At 44.2% G+C, this 16,539-nt stretch overlaps 1 protein-coding gene across 1 annotated transcript in view; it reads right to left on the bottom strand.

Moving 5' to 3' along the window:
* The window catches only part of dtd1 (D-aminoacyl-tRNA deacylase 1), a 185,135-nt gene that overhangs the window by 15,155 nt on the left and 153,441 nt on the right, over nt 1-16,539 (bottom strand). Inside the window, exon 5 of the mRNA XM_043696517.1 lies at nt 2,730-2,905. Within this exon, the coding sequence (XP_043552452.1) occupies nt 2,750-2,905 (156 nt within the window). The 3' untranslated portion in view covers nt 2,730-2,749. The remainder of the gene's footprint in view (nt 1-2,729; nt 2,906-16,539) is intronic.

The raw sequence follows: 16,539 nt of genomic DNA, 5'->3' as shown, positions 1-16,539 counted from the left end.
ACATGACCTCCCAACTCCTGTACTCAATACTCTGACCAATAAAGGAAAGCATACCAAACGCCTTCTTCATTATCCTATCCACCCGCAACTCCACTTTCAAGTAGCTATGAACCTGCACTCCAAGGTCTCTTTGTTCAGCAAAACTTCCCAGGACCTTACTATTAAGTGTATAAGTCCTGCTAAGATTTGCTTTCCCAAAATGCAGCACCTCACATTTATCGAACTTAAACTCCATCTGCCACTTCTCAGCCCATTGGCCCATCTGATCAAGATCCTGTTGTACTCTGTAACCTTCTTCGCTGTCCACTACACCTCCAATTTTGGTGTCATCTGCAAACTTACTAACTATACCTCCTATATTCACATCCAAATCATTTATATAAATAATGAATAGTAGTGGACCCAGCAGCGATCCTTGTGGCATTCCACTGGTCACAGGCCTCCAGTCTGAAAAACAACCCTCTGTCTTCAATCTTTGAGCCAGTTCTGTATCCAAATGGCTAGTTCTCCCTGTATTCCATGAGATCTGACCTTGCTAATCAGTCTCCCATGGGGAACCTTGTCGAATGCCTTAGTGAAGTCCATATAGATCACATCCACCGTTCTGCCCTCAGCAATCCTCTTTGTTACTTCTTCAAAAAACTCAATCAAGTTTGTGAGAACGGAAACCCTCCAGCCCCGGCAACATCCTGGTAAATCTCCTCTGCACCCTCTCAGCGCAGTCACATCCCTCCTATTATATGATTTCCAGAATTGCACACAATATTCTTGCTGTAGCATTACCAACATTTTATACAGTTCCAGCATTAACTTCCTGCTCTTAAACTGAGTGAGCAAATGCATGGCAGATGATATATAATGTGGATAAATATGAGGTTTTCCACTTTGGTAGCAAAAACGGGAAAGCAGATTATTATCTGAATGGTGGTGGATTGTGCGAGGAGGGGGGAGTACACGAAGTAAGCATGAAGACCAGTACATTCATTCCCAGCGATTACTGGCTTATCCCTCTGGATTCCTAAATCTTAACATCAGGTTCATATATTCCATCAGTGGACTGCTCAAAGAAATGGCACTGATCAGGAACAAGCACAAAGTGTTTTTGTACTGAGAAGGAAATTCTATCCTTCCCTATTTTTTTGACCTAATTTGGTTTTGTTGGTGTCAACACATTCTTCTCGAGGTAAGCCATTTCCAGGCCACCTGCTTTTGTACCACTGAGACTTCAATAACAAACAGAATGTTTGTTCAAACAGGCTGAGCTCTCTGAAATATGTGATAGAAAATATATCACCGACAGACAGACAGACACACACACTCACACATACATACAGATACACACACAGACACACACAGACACACACACACACACCTATACACACACACACACTCACTCCTATACACACACAGACACACACACACTCCTATACACACACACACTCACACTCACTCCTATACACACACACTCCTATATACACGCGCACACAGACACACACACACTTAAAGTGCAGGGAGTGCTCTGAACGCTCATCTATCTGTAACAGGAAACTTCGAGACAAAACTTTTTGTATCCTGTTTTACTCATCATCAATGTCAAGTTGGACTTATAATAGGGTTAACTGGGGTAGCAAAGTAGCTCACTGGTCAGCAATGCTGACTCACAGCATCAGGGATCCAGGTTCAATGCCCGTCTTGGGTGACTGTCTGCGTGGAGTTTGCACATTCTCCCTGTGTCTGCGTGGGCTTCCTTTGGGTGCTGCGGTTTCCTCCCACAATCCAAAGATGTGCAAGTTAGGTGGATTGGCCATGCTAAATTGTCCCATAGTGTGCAGGTTAGGTGTGTTAGCCATGGGAAATGCAGGGTTATGGGGATGGGTCTGAGTGGGGCACCCTTCAGAGGGTTGGCATGGGTTTGTTGGACCAAATGGCCTGTTTCCACACTGTAGGGATTCTATAGAAACTTAAGCTTACCTCACCTGCTCCAGTTTTAAACAAGAATAATACAGCTGATGGCTTGGTACTTCAGTGTTCCCTCTTACAATGTATTTTCTCTTTGTATGAATTCAGAAAACCCACAAGCTAATTCCGTTTGCCCTGCAAATCCCCCTCCGAGTTAAAGTTCCTGGGACAGCTTCAAGGGCTGTTTGCTGGTTTTGGGGAAAAGCTGCTGTTTTGAGTCACCCTTTCTCAGTTGTCATGGTTAAAGTAACCGGTCAGGTTGTGGTAGCGGCAAAGGGTGGCAGGGCAGCAGATATCTCGTGTTAACGCTTGGGCAAGGAGGACGGCTTGTGGCACAGTGGAACAGTGGTTAGCACTGCTGCCTCACAGCGCCAGAGACCCGGGTTCAATTCCCGCCTCAGGCGACTGACTGTGTAGAGTTTGCATGTTCTCCCCGTGTCTGCGTGGGTTTCCTCCGGGTGCTCCGGTTTCCTCCCACAGTCCAAAGATGTGCAGGTCAGGTGAATTGGCCATGGGAAATTGTCCGTAGGATTAGGTAAGGGGTAAATGTAGGGGTATGGGTGGTTTGCGCTTCGGCGGGTCGGTGTGGACTTGTTAGGCCGAAGGGCCCGTTTCCACACTGTAAAGTAATCTTATCTAATCTAAGCTCTCAGTCAAATTGACGCTCTATACTGGGCATAGAGCACGCAGGAGGAGGTGTGGGTTACTAAGGTGTAAAATACAGACTGCAATGAAATCAGGAGACACACAATAGAAGAACAGATGCTTACCGGTGTTCTACACTGTACATTTACGGTTCTCTTTCTGATGAAACATCTCCATCGGCACCACTACTAGCACTGGGGTCATCTTTGCTGCGTGAGGCACTTTTGTCCTTGGTGTATTCCGAAGGTACTTTAGTTCTTGTCTTTTCCTTTCGTTGCTGCTGTTTTTCCAGCTTTGTAAGCTGCAGGTACACAAAAGAGAATCTTTATTCGATAAACAGCGTGACACTTTGTCACGTGCTTCAACACCTTTGAGGTCATCGGGAGGTATCACCTCACCTTTCCTAAAGAGATGGGCAGGAGCTGGGGATCCCAGCAGAGTTCAGGCCCACAGTTGCCATGGTAATTGCTGTACAGCACCCCCCTCCCCCCATCCTCACAGAGGTTGAAGACCTCACTCACTCTGCCATCTAACTGTCATCTCTCATTCTCTCCCATGCCCCATCATCAAGAGCAGCTCACAAACCAGCAACCTCTACCACCAACAAGGACATGGGCGGCAGGTTTATGGGAACACCACTACCTCCACAGCTCCCTTTATGTCACACATATTGTCGCTGGATGGAAATCCAGGGGGTTTCTACCACAGGAGCAACATATCACCAGCACCTTTCCAAAGGCAGGTGAGGGCTGGACATTATGAACTGTTCCATCTCGGTAGGAAGAATAGAAAAGCAATACAATATTTAAATGGAGAAAGACTGCAAAGCTCTGAGGTGCATTAGGTCCTGACTGGTTTGATGTTCAATGTACAGCTACATCAAGTGATAAGGAAAGTCAGTGGAATGTTGTCACTTATTTCAAGGAGAATGGAAAATAATTGTGTAGAAGGATTGTGTTGGGTATTAAGGAGACCATGTCCAGAATGCAACTTCAGGTTTCTGACTTGAGAAAAGACCAGGCAAGATCTTTTCCCCAGGGTAGGAAACTAGAGGGCAAAGGTTTAAGGTGAGAGGGGAAAGATTTAAAAGCTATCTAAGGGACAACTTTTTTCACGCAGAGGATGGTGCATGAGGCTGGAACAATTACAACATTTAAAAGGTATCTGAATGGGTGTATGAATAGGAAGAGTTCAGAGCGATATGGGCCAAATGCTGGAAAATTGGTCTAGATTAATTAAGGAAATCTGTTCAACGGGAATGAGTTGGACCAAAGTGTTTATCTGTGCTATATAACTCTATGATTCTATGCAATAGGAACAGGCACTGATTGTTGGCCAGCCAACAGTGCCCACGTCCCACAAATGAATTTTAAAAAGTAATACCATCAGAAGAAGTTCAGAAAAAGTTCACACGAATGATTCCTGGGAGCAAGGGCTTAGTTGGAAAAACTGGACCTACATCCATCGGGGTTTAGAAGATTGGGAGGCAATCTTATGGAAACATTAAAATCCCCAGGGGATGTGACAGGATGGATGCCAAGGGGAGGTTGTGGGAGAGACTACAACCACATTTTAAAAAGAAGACATCTCCATTTAAGATGGAGGTGAGGAGAAATCTGCTCCTATCAGAGGGGTGTTGGCCTGTAAATTCACTTCCCCAGAGAGCAAGGGAGACAGAGTCATTGAATGACCCAGGACTTTTGATTACCATTGGAACAGATACATCCAGCATTAATCATATCAAGAAGTGTCCAGGAGATTTTGAACATTTTGTTTTGTGGGCAGTCTTGCCTTGGCACGTTGTCCATGATGCCAGAGACAATATCCCTGAAGGGCACCAATCAACGCTCTACAGATTAACCTAGAGAAAAGTGTGATGAATTATATTTGTCAGTGTTACATAACTTATTATATTTCCTGTCCCTTTTAGAGATTTAATGCTAGTTTTCTTCATCAATTGTAAACGGAAAGGGTTTCAAATTTCTTTTAATGATTTAATGTTATCATTACTGAGTAATTCGAAGTGCAATTTAGTTCTCTCATTCATTTTAACACTCAATGTTGTTTAAAGATTTCCAGAGAATGCATTTGATGAAAGAATTAAGTGGGATCGGGTTCAGGGGTAAGGTTTGTGACTAAGGGGTTTGAGTATCAGGCTGGTCAATCGGGAGCATAATGAGTTGGTAGATGACTTCATTGGCAGTTGGATAGGTCAGGTCAGGATATTGGGGGTATGGGGAGAGGTGGAAGAGGAGGGAGGGGTTGGGATGTTTTGTTGGGTCTGGGGTCCATCAGGAATTTGCACGAGATCAAGAAAGGGTGGTTAGTTTAACAGTTAACCAGAAATTTTAACTCCCCTAACTTCTCCTAAGTAACTATCGAGCTAAGTATATTGAAACAAGTCAAAGTCTCTAAAATCTAATTCAGAGTTGGGGACCATGTTAGACAGAATTCCAGATGTGGGGAAATTGCTCATTGAAGATTTCCTGGACCATTCCTGTGTAATTGGTTGGTTTGGGACTTCCACATTGTCCCAATGCACAACTCCAGTCTACACTGCTGTGATGACACACTTGCTCTCAGAAGATCTGGGCCAATATTCTTTAAGGCCGAGTAAGATGTTGGATGGACGTGGACATCAAAAGTTATTGGGGACAAGTGGGAAGATGGAATTGAGATCATAATTGGATCAACCGTAATCTTGTCAAATGGCAGAAGCAGATTGAGGGGTCAAATGGCCAGCTCTTACTCCCAATTCATATGCTTGGAACAAATGGTGCCACCCCAATCTTGTTTTCAAAAAAATCTTTATACTCACTTCTCAGTCAAGAAATATCCCAGTTCCTTTACTTTTGGTTCAACAGAAACATTATTTATTGCACTGTCCTGCAACCCATTCCATGTCAATTATTCACAAGTTACAATTTAACTTTGATTGGGTAATATGTGGCTTAGTGGTTGGCACTGCTGCCTCACAGCACAAGGAACATGGGTTCAATTCCAGCCTCAGGCGACTGTCTGTGTGGAGTTTGCACATTCTCCCCGTGTCTGCATGGGTTTCTTCCAGGTGCTCCGGTTTCCTCCCACAGTCCAAAGACGTGCAGGTTGGGTGGATAGACCGTGCTAAATTGCCCATAGTGTCCAGGGATGTACAGGCTAGGTGGGTTAGCCATGGGAAATGCAGGGTTAGAGCTATAGGGTGGTGGATGGGTTTTGGTGGAATGCTTTTCAGAGGATCAGTGCAGACTCAATGGGCAGAATGGCCTCTTTCCGCACTGTAGGGGTTCTATATTTGGAACTTGCCTTTCACAAATGGAAACAACCGATGACAGGAAAAGGAAATTGAAGGGGCACTTGAAGCAAACAAACCCACATGGGAAATGCCGAGTTTAGGGATTTGGGGGAGTGGGGGGAGTGGGTGGAGGTGGTGGTGTGGGTTCCTGGGCGGGTTGTCTTTCGGAATGTGTGTGTGGACCCGTTGTGCCAAATGGTCCACTTCAACACTGTAGGGATTCTATGCTTTTCCTGTCTTGGCATTGCACAAAAGACTTTGCAAAATCTAATCACTGGTTTCCTTTTGCAAACTTCCAATCATTTGTGTTCTGAGAAACTTGGCTTCTACCTTTCCCACCAAAGGTTACGCCACCTATCTCTGGTAATTAAGATTAAGAACTGGGAAACAAGTTATGGTATTACAGACATTTCTCAGTGCAGTTCATCAATATAAGACACTCGTATTCGGTGAGCAACAGTATCTTAGAAAAATTTCTCCACTCTGGCAAACGCTTGGCTTCTATAAATGAAATACAATAATTCAGATTTTGCATATCAGAATGTTTTGCTGTCAGTTAGAGCAGCTCCCTGTAATTTTTAGCTACAAAATGTTTGCCTGCCAAGTTAGTTAGTGAGGTGCAGGTAGATAGAGCCAGGCTGCACACCCACCATCTTGCTTTGTCCACTCAAATTGCAAAATTGAGACATCTATTTTCAAAGAGGGAAATCTGAGTCACTTGCCCCACCAAATTTGTTCTCCTTGGAAGAATGCAATAACTGTTTCATTTGCTTTTCATCAGTACCTTAACACTCAGTGCAAGTGAGATAAACAAACAGCACAGACAATGACAGGAGTAACATTCTTAACAAACTATTTGTACAAATGTTCACAGATATGATCACCAATAATTCCTGAGCTATAACATAAACATTATCGTGCAGCATTTCATGGCTTTTAAAATAAAATAGAAAGAAAAGTGAACTCGCTTCAATTACACTGTGGTACATCCATGATCATTAATGCATCATTGACACGATCATATTCATAAGTTCATAGAATCCCTACAGTGTGGAAATAGGCCATTTGGCCCAACAAGTCCACGCCGACTCTCCGAAGAGTAACCCACCCTACCATACTACTCTACATTTACCCCTAACCCACACATACCTGAACACTATGGGCAATTTAGCATGGCCAATTCACCTAAGCTGCACATCTTTGGATCATGGGAGGAAACCAGAGCAGACAGGGGGAGAATGTGCAAACTCCACCCAGACAGTCGCCCAAGGCTGGAAACAAGGAGTTGGATGTACGACTCAAGACACAGAAATAAGTGATACTGGCTATCCTAGGAAATAGCCTGTTTCGGTATCAAGGTGACTACCAGCCCTAGCAAGGAAAAGAATACTTTTCTGGGCAACTTGATGGAAACCTTTCTGAGCAGTGTTGACAGTTTGTTGACTGCGTGCACCAGTATTTAGTTTCCAGAGTATCTGGATCGTGAGTTTCTTCTGCTGTCACAAATTTACTCCTGGATTTCTGACTCTGAGATTGACTGGAATTCTGAAGAAATGTTTGTGGCTCAGAGGAACATTGAACCTCATGCTAACAGAATTGTTGCCAGCGAAGACCCTAATCCCTTCATCGTGGGGAGGAAATTCGAAGAATAGACATTGATCCAAATCTTGTGTTGCCACACAGCTTGTGGCTAGCACTCTCTTCTGCTTGACTGTGGTCTGTAATGATTTCCTTTATCTGTGAGAAAGTGCTGTTCAAACCTAGTCAGCTTTTGCAAACTCTTTTATTGTATGTCACACTGTTCTTTGTAAGTGCACCTCTCACTAGTACAGACTAGACCTTCCTTCCTTCACAGCCTCTTGTACATGACAGCTGATAACACTGTTGCTATAACACACTAAGATATTGGAGCACAACTAGGCCATTCAGCTCTGCTCCACCATTCGCTCATGGCTAACATGTTTCTCAAACCCATTCTCCTACCTTCTCCCTGTAACCGTTGATCCCCTTACTACCTGAGAACCTATCTATCTCTGTCTTAAATACACTCAATGACTTGGTCTCCACAGCCTTCTGCAGCAATGGGTTCCACAGATTCACCACCTTCTGGCTGAAGAAATTGCTCATCTCAGTTCTAAGGGGTAGTCCCTTCATTTTGTGCCCTTGGGTCACAGTCTCTCCTTTCTATGTTCACTCTCTCTAAGTCTCTTAGTATTGTCTAAGTTTCAATTCGATCACCCCCCCCCCCCCACTCCCAATCCTTCTAAACTTCATCGAGTACATACACAGAGTCCTCAACTGCTCTTCGTATCTCTTCATTCCTGGGATCATTCTTGTAAACCTCCATGAATACCAACACATCCTTTCTTAGATACGGGGCCCAAAACTGCTCACAATATTCCAAATGGGGACTGGCCAGAATCATATACAGCCTCAGCAGTATATCTCTGCTCTTGGTTACATTATGATATATGTCTCCAACATACCATATTCATAGAGTCAGAGAGATGTACAGCATGGAAATAGACCCTTCGGTCCAACCCGTCCATTCCGACCAGATATCCCAACCCAATCTAGTTCCACCTCCTAGCACCCGGCCCATATCCCTCCAAACTCTTCCTATTCATACACCCAACCAAATGCCTTTTAAATGTTGCACTTGTATCAGCCTCCACCACTTCCTCTGGCAGCTCATTCCACATACGTACCATCCTCTGTGTGAAAAATTTGTTCCCTAGGTCTCTTTTATATCCTTCCCCTCTGACCCTAAATCTATGTCCTCTAGTTCTGGACTCCCTGACCCCAGGGAAAAGACTTTGTCTATTTACCCTATCCATGCCCCTCATGTTTTTGTAAACCTCTATAAGGTCACCCCTCAGCCTCTAAAGCTCCAGGGAAAACAGCCCCAGCCTGTTCAGCCTCTCCCTATAGCTCAAATCCTCCAACAATGGCAACATCCTTGTAAATCTTTTCTGAACCCTTTCAAGTTTCACAACATCTTTCTGATAGGAAGGAGACCAGAATTGCATGCAATATTCCAACTTTAGCCTAACCAATGTTCTGTAGAGTTGCAACATGACCTCCCAACTCCTGTACTCAATACTCTTACCAATAAAGGAAAGCATATCAAAAACCTTCACTATCCTATCTACCTGCGACTCCAATTTCAAGGAGCTATGAACCTGCAAGGTCTCTTTGCTCAGCAACACTCCCTAGGACTTTACCATTAAGTGAATAAGTCCTGCTAAGATTTGCTTTCTCAAAATGCAACACTTTATCTGAATTAAACTCCATCTGCCACTTCTCAGCCCATTGGCCCATCTGATCAAGATCCTATTGTTATCTGAGGTAACCTTCTTCACTGTCCACAACATCTCCAATTTTGCTGTTATCTGCAAACTTACTAACTTTACCTCTTATGCTCGCATCCAAATCGTTTATGTAAATGACAAAAATTAGAGGGCCCAGCACCGATCCTTGTGGCACTCCACTGGTCACAGGCCTCCAGTCTGAAAAACAACCCTCCACCACCACCCTCTGTCTTCTACCTTTGTGCCAGTTCTGTATCCAAATGGCTAGTTCTCTCTGTATTCCATGAGATCTAATCTTGCTAACCAGTGGGCGGCACAGTGGCACAGTGGTTAGCACTGCTGCCTCACAGCGCCAGAGACCCAGGTTCAAATCCTGCCTGAGGCGACTGACTGTGTGGAATTTGCACATTCTCCCCATGTCTGCGTGGGTTTCCTCCGGGTACTCCAGTTTCTCCCACAGTCCAAAAATGTGCAGGTTAGGTGAATTGGCCATGCTAAATTGCCCGTAGTGTTAGGTGTAGGGGAATGGGTCTGGGTGGGTTGCGCTTCGGAGGGTCGGTGTGGACTTGTTGGGCCGAAGGGCCTGTTTCCACACTGTAAGTAATCTAATCTAACCTCCCATGGGGAACCTTGTCAAATGCCTTACTGAAGTCCATATAGATCACATCTACTGCTCTGCCCTCATCAATCTTGTTACTTCTTCAAAAAAACTCAATCAATTTTGTGAGACAGGATTTCCCACGCACAAAGCCTTGTTGACTATCCCTAATCAGCCCTTGCCTTTCCAAATACATGTACATCCTGTCCCTCAGGATTCCCTCCAACAACTTGCCCACCACCGATGTCAGGCTCACTGCTGTATAGTTCCCTTGTCCTTACCGCCCTTCTTAAACAGTGGCACCACATTTGCCAACCTCCAGTCTTCCGGCACCTCACCTGTGAGTATCAATGATACAAATATCTCAGTAAGAGGCCCAGCAATCACTTCTCTAGCTTCCCACAGAGTTTTAGGGTACACCTGATCAAGTCCTGGGGATTTATCCACCTTTATGCATTTCAAGACATCCAGCACTTCCTCTTCTGTAATCTGGACATTTTGCAAGGTGTTACCATCTATTTCCCTACAGTGTATATCTTCCATATTCTTTTCCACAGTAAATACTGATGCAAAATACTCATTTAGTATCTCCCCCATTTTCTGCAGCTCCACACATATTCATTCTCATTGTATCACATTTCTGGTCCCTGATAATCAGAAAACAGACTTAAGCACATGGGGACTCACAGAAGGCCACGCACATTGATTTCACAGGAAAGGTCCAGGAAATCTGAACTTCCGAAGCCAATCCCCAGCTCCCTGGGAGCAAGTCTCCAAATTAGACTTGGGATAGTTCCAATTTGGACTTACTAAATCAGGTAATGTTAAAACAATGCCTAATACCTGGGTAAGTACACAAACCTGCCTGCCTCAACTGCCCCTCTGACCCTGAGCAACACCCCTCTCCCCAAGAGGATCCCCCCCAGATCTGATGTGACTCGTTCCCCCCCACCCCCATGGCCTGACAATCCATTCTGACCCATCCCACTGTGATTACCACTCCTCAGGAGATTCAAACCATAGTCTTTAATTCTTTACCCTACTCCATCCCTCAGGAAGGCTGAGGGTGGAAGCGAAAACAGAGATAGAAAAATAAGTTTGCAACAACAAATGCCACCCTTTTATGCAACATTCATTCTGAAGCTTTCCGTCAAAAGCTGATCTGCGAGCATTTGTACATGTTTAAATAAAACGAACACGAGACATTGTTTTGAGAGGGATAGAATTAATAAGTCGGGATGTTATGTTGAACCAGCATTTGAACCTTGCTTAGACCAACCTTGGAATGCTGTACACTGTTCTGGTATCATGAAAAAGGCATTGAGAAACTGGAGAGAGGGCAAGAAAAATTCACACAAGTATGTTCCAGAAATGCAAGGTTACTCTGACCAGAAAGGGGGAAAGGACTGGGTCCCTTTCACTTGATGAAAAGGCAGAGTGGTGGCATAACATGGGGGGGTCATGAAATTATGAAATGTTTTGATAAAGTAAACACAGGGAGGGAGGATTAAAACTTAAAGACATCAATATAAGACAGTCACCAAGAAATCCAGTGGGGAATTCAAAAGAAAATTCTTCATCCAATGCAGAAATTGCGACCAAGGTGAACGGTTGAGCTGAAAAAGGCACAAACATTGAAAAGAAGGCTAGGCTAACAGAGGGGAAAGAGAGAGAGAAATAGAGAAAGAGAGAGATAGGAAGGAATAGAGGGCCATGCTGATAAATCTGGATTTATGAGGATAGAAGGGAATTCTTTTACAGAATGACTGGTTGGGCTGATTGACCTGTTTATCAGCTATAAGTTGAATGTAATGCTGTATGTTATCATACGATCCACTTTGATAGGGAGACCAAAGAGACGCAACATCAGCAATGTCATTGTCATAGAGATGTACAGCACAGAAACAGACCCTTCAGTCTAATCTGTCCATGCCGACCAGATATCCCAACTCAATCTAGTCCCACCTGCCAGCACCCGGCCCATATCCCTCCAAACTCTTCCTATTCATATACCCATCCAAATGCCTCTTAAATGTTGCAATTGTACCAGCCTCCACCACATCCTCTGGCATACACGTACCACCCTCTGTGTGAAAAGGTTGCCTCTTAGGTCCTTTTTATATCTTTCCCCTCTCACCCTAAACCTATGCCCTCAAGTTCTGGACTCTCCCAACCCCAGGGAAAAGACTTTGTCTATTTATCCTATCCATGCCCCTCATAATTTTGTAAACCTCTATAGGGTCACCCCTCAGCCTCTGACGTTCCAGGGAAAACAGCCCCAGCCTGTTCAGTCTCTCCCGATAGCTCAAATCCTCCAACCCTGGCAGCACCTTTGTAAATCTTTTGAAAGGGGAGACATGATCAGAGAGACTTGGGGCTGTATATACGCAAAGCTTTGAAGGTGGAAACACGACCCGAGTAGGCTGTTAGTAAAAAGCATTTGAGATCCGTGGCTTTAGCAACAGAGCACAAATGAAAGGAAGCTACGCTAAATGCCTACAAATGCTTAAGCCTTTGTTAATGGAGTCTGCTCACTGCACTGTGCAAAAGGTTTCAGGACCTTGGAGAGGGCACAGAAGAAATTTATTCGAATGGTACTGGGGCTGTGAGACTTCAGGTATGTGTAGAGACTAGAGAAACCAAGGTTGTTCTCTTTAGAACGGGGAAGGCATAGGGAAAATATGACTGGAGTTTTAAAATCATGGACGGTTTCGATAGCGTAATGCAGGTGAAATTGCTTCCAGTGGGAGGAGAATTACTGACAAGAAGGACACAGATTAAGAGGAGAGACAAAACAGTCAGCAGAAGAGGATTTTTATTAACACATAAAGCACACTGCTGGGATCTGGAATCAGATTCATTGCTCACACATTCAAAGGAGTGGCTCAATGGTTAGCACTGCTGCCTCACAGCACCAGGGACCCAGGTTCAATTCCAGCCTCGGGTGACTGTCTGTGTGGAGTTTGCACATTCTTCCCCCTGGCTGCGTGGGTTTCCTCCAGGTGCACTGGTGTCCTCCCACAGTCCAAAGATGTGCAGGTTAGGTGAATTGGCCATGCTAAATTGCCCATAATTTTCAGGGATGTGTAGGTTAGGTGCATTAGTCAGGGGTAAATATAGGGTAGGGGAATGGGTCTGGGTGGGTTACTCTTCGGAGGGTCAGTGTGGACTTGTTGGGCCAAATGGCCTGTTTCCACACCTGTAGGGATTCTAAATATAAAAAACTTGAGAGGTAAACAATTTACCAGACTAGAGGTAAGGCAGTATAAGTTGGATACCTCTATATGGACCTTATAGGATCCATAGTTTCCCTTCTGTTCACATTCTGTGCAAAATTATGCTGACGTTTGTTTTGAAGAATTGATTGCAGCTAGCAGTCAGTTTTAACACAACGAATTTAGAGGTATTCAGCAATTGTGCAAAAACAAATACATACAGTCTGGTAAAGGATAATACAGGGAACAATCACAAGGCATGTGGTGAGAAATTAATAAAGTCGGCAGTCTATAGAGCCTGGGGTTTGCTCAGAGTTAGAGGAATTGAAGTTGATCTGTTGTGTCAGGAAGAATGGTTTAACTGAATTTTGAGATCCAATCTAACTGTGAGTCACTTGTTGACACTGTCACTGTATCATGTCACATAATCTTTGGGCATTACCACTGAATTAACCAGATGACATGACTTGCATTGCGGATTTGGTGAAAATATTACTTTATTCACTTGACCATTCGGCTGTTCATCCCGATCTGTGCACCTATCAAAGTGGGGGAAGACGAGAGAAGTTCGGAGTGCTGTCCTTAGAGCAGGGGAAGTTCTCAGAGAAATTTAATAGAGCTATCCAAATAATGAAGTGTTTTGGTTCAGTAACAAAGGAGCAACTGTTTCAAGGGGACACAGATTTAAGAGACTAGCGAAAGAACAAGGGGGTGACATGAAATAACTTATTCTTGTTTAAATGCAGCAAGATTTGTAGATTAGCATTAGAAGAATTAGAATTAGAATCCCTACAGTGTGGAAACAGACCGTTTGGACCAACAAGTCCATACCGACCCTCAGAAGAGTAACCCACCAAGACCCACTCCCCTTTCTTATTACTCTACATTTACCCCTGACTAATGCACCGAACCTACACACCCCTGAACACTATGGGCAATGTTAGCGTGGCCAATTCACCTATCAATCCTTGAGGAGAACACAGACATTACAGCAATGTGGGAGAAAAAAAACAGAAGAGGGAGACTAATTTGATCGTTCTTTTCATGGAACCAGCCTAAGGTTCAACGTCCTCCTTCTGTGCTTTAACTCTGCTATTTTGCTATTCTGACAGTAAGAACATTCCCAGCTGTAGGTGAAACACGACCTTCCGAACTTTTCTGACCTGCTTTTGCAAAAATAATCCTCCACTGAATCAGTTGCCATAGCAACGTAAATAACTTCAGCCTGGACAATCAGGACACCCAGAGTTCAGCTTTAAATAATAAGATTGTTGGCTTGACTTTGCAATTCGCTCTTATCTCCATTTTGCACGTTTGGGAGCAAATGAAAATGCTATTCACTCGGTAGACTGCGGAGTACCCAAATTCTCCAAATAAGGTTAACAGTTACTTGTAAAACATATACAGGGAACTGCCTCATATATTGTTAGATCTGAGAGCAAAACTCTCACTATTGAAATTTGTCCATTTTCCAAGAGCAGCATGTTTTTGAGGACTTTCAAAATGCTTGTATAAACATGAATAGGCCATTCAGGCCTTCAAGCCTGTCCCGCCATTCAATTAGATCTTGACTGATCTGTACCTCAATCCCATTGGCTCTGCTTTGACACATATTCTAAAAATGCCCAAACGTATTATAAATCTGTTGATCTCTGGCATGAACATTGCTGCTATTTTGGGGGAGGGGAATTCAGATTTCCACTACATTTGGGTGAAAAGCTGCTCCTAATTTTTCACAAAAATGGCGTGCCCCCGTCTTGTTCTGAATTCTGCCACCAGATGAAATGGTCTCTCCCTGTTGATCTGACTGAACCCCGTCAATTCTTCAAACACCCTGATCGGATCAGCCTTTAACCATCTACATTCAGGGAAATTTTAACCTATTCCACTCTTCTCATAAGTTTACGTTTCGGGGCACAGTATGCCAATCACTGCCAGCCTCCGATGACTCCCAGCCTCAGCACAGACGGGGTGAGGGGTCCTCCCGGCCTAGCGTAGTGACGCCCCACCTCCGCCAATGTGGGCGCACGGCATGGCATGGCGGCCTCTCAGCCTGGTGTGGCAGTCTTCTGGTTGTACATGGTGATTTCTCAGTCTGGTATGGACTCAGCTTGGATTCCCAGTCTCGAGGTGATTCCAGAATGATCTCCCAGCCTCAGGAATCTCCAGGTGAAGCCCAGCACAGTCTGGAGCCAAGGCCCACTGTGGACCGGAGGTGAGGTGCCAGTATGGTCTGGGTTGGAAGACCATTGTTCTGAACTTCTATTTCTGCAATGCTGGACTTATTATTTCTGTATTTTTCTAAGATCTTGTAACTGAAGGAGCTGTAGCTAGGTACCTTTGCACCTAAGATGGTGCTATAAGTGGTGACTTATAAACTTTTTACTGTACTCATTTAGGTAGCAGGGACCCAGTGGTTAGCACTGCTGCCTCACAGCACCAGGGACCCGGGTTCAATTCCAGCTTCGGGTGACCATGTGGAGTTTACACATTCCCCCTGTGTCTGCATGAGTTTCCTCGGGGTGCTCCAGTTTCCTCCCACAATCCAAAGATGTGCAGGTTGGGTGAATTGGACAGGCTAACATTGCCCATAGTGTGCAGGGATGAGTAGGTTAGGTGTATTAGTCAGGAGCAAATATAGGAAAATAGTGTAGGGGAATGGGTCTGAGTGGCTTACTGTTCGGAGGGTCAGTGTGGACTTGTTGGGCTAAATGGCCTGTTTCCACACTGTAGGGATTCTATGACAAATGTGACAATAAAGTTAATTCTAATTCTATTGTCCTGATGAATCTACATTGTACCTCTTCCATAGCCAATATATCATCTCTGAAGAATGGAGCTTTAAAAAGTGTGAATAGTATTTTAGTTGGCCCATAACCAAGACTCTATATAACCAACTCATCATCTCCTCCTCAACAGCAATAACCATAAAAGAAACAATTTTAAAAACTGAGGCCCACATTGCAGTGGAAGACATTAAGAACATGTTCACTTCAGCAACAAGACATCAGTACAATCTTTAATACAAATGAGTTAGAAGTCCTAAACCTCTTGAAGAAATCCTCAAGGATCAAAGGCACTTACCCCAGGGTTGAGCTAGTTTATTTGCAAAGCCCCGTTAGCATCAGTCACCCCGAGGGAGTCAAATCAACACTAGGGAAGTGGCAGTAAATTAGGAGCAGGCCAGTTATAGTGATATTTCAAGTGAGTGGCAAAACAAACATAAGCAACTACAGTTCTATCAAACCTACTTCAGTTCCATTTAAGAAAATAGAATAAGCTGACAGGAGCAAATGAAAACAAAATCTGTGCAACAATATCCTGCTAAAGTGCATTCAATAGCTCCCTGCCTGACTACTCCCAGTCTGTGTCAAAAAGTGTGGTGTTGGAAAAGCACAGCCGGTCAGGCAGCAACCGAGGAGCAGGAAAGTCAACGTTCCAAGCATAAGCCCTTCATCAGGAAACTGCTCTTCACCCTGATGAAGAACTTATGCTCGAAACGTCGACTCTTCTGCTCCT

This window comes from Chiloscyllium plagiosum, chromosome 9, assembly GCF_004010195.1.
Source record: "Chiloscyllium plagiosum isolate BGI_BamShark_2017 chromosome 9, ASM401019v2, whole genome shotgun sequence".
In the NCBI taxonomy this organism is placed as follows: domain Eukaryota; kingdom Metazoa; phylum Chordata; class Chondrichthyes; order Orectolobiformes; family Hemiscylliidae; genus Chiloscyllium; species Chiloscyllium plagiosum.
The sequence above is the reverse complement of the archived record's forward strand: the minus strand, read 5'-3'. Positions and strand labels throughout refer to the sequence as shown.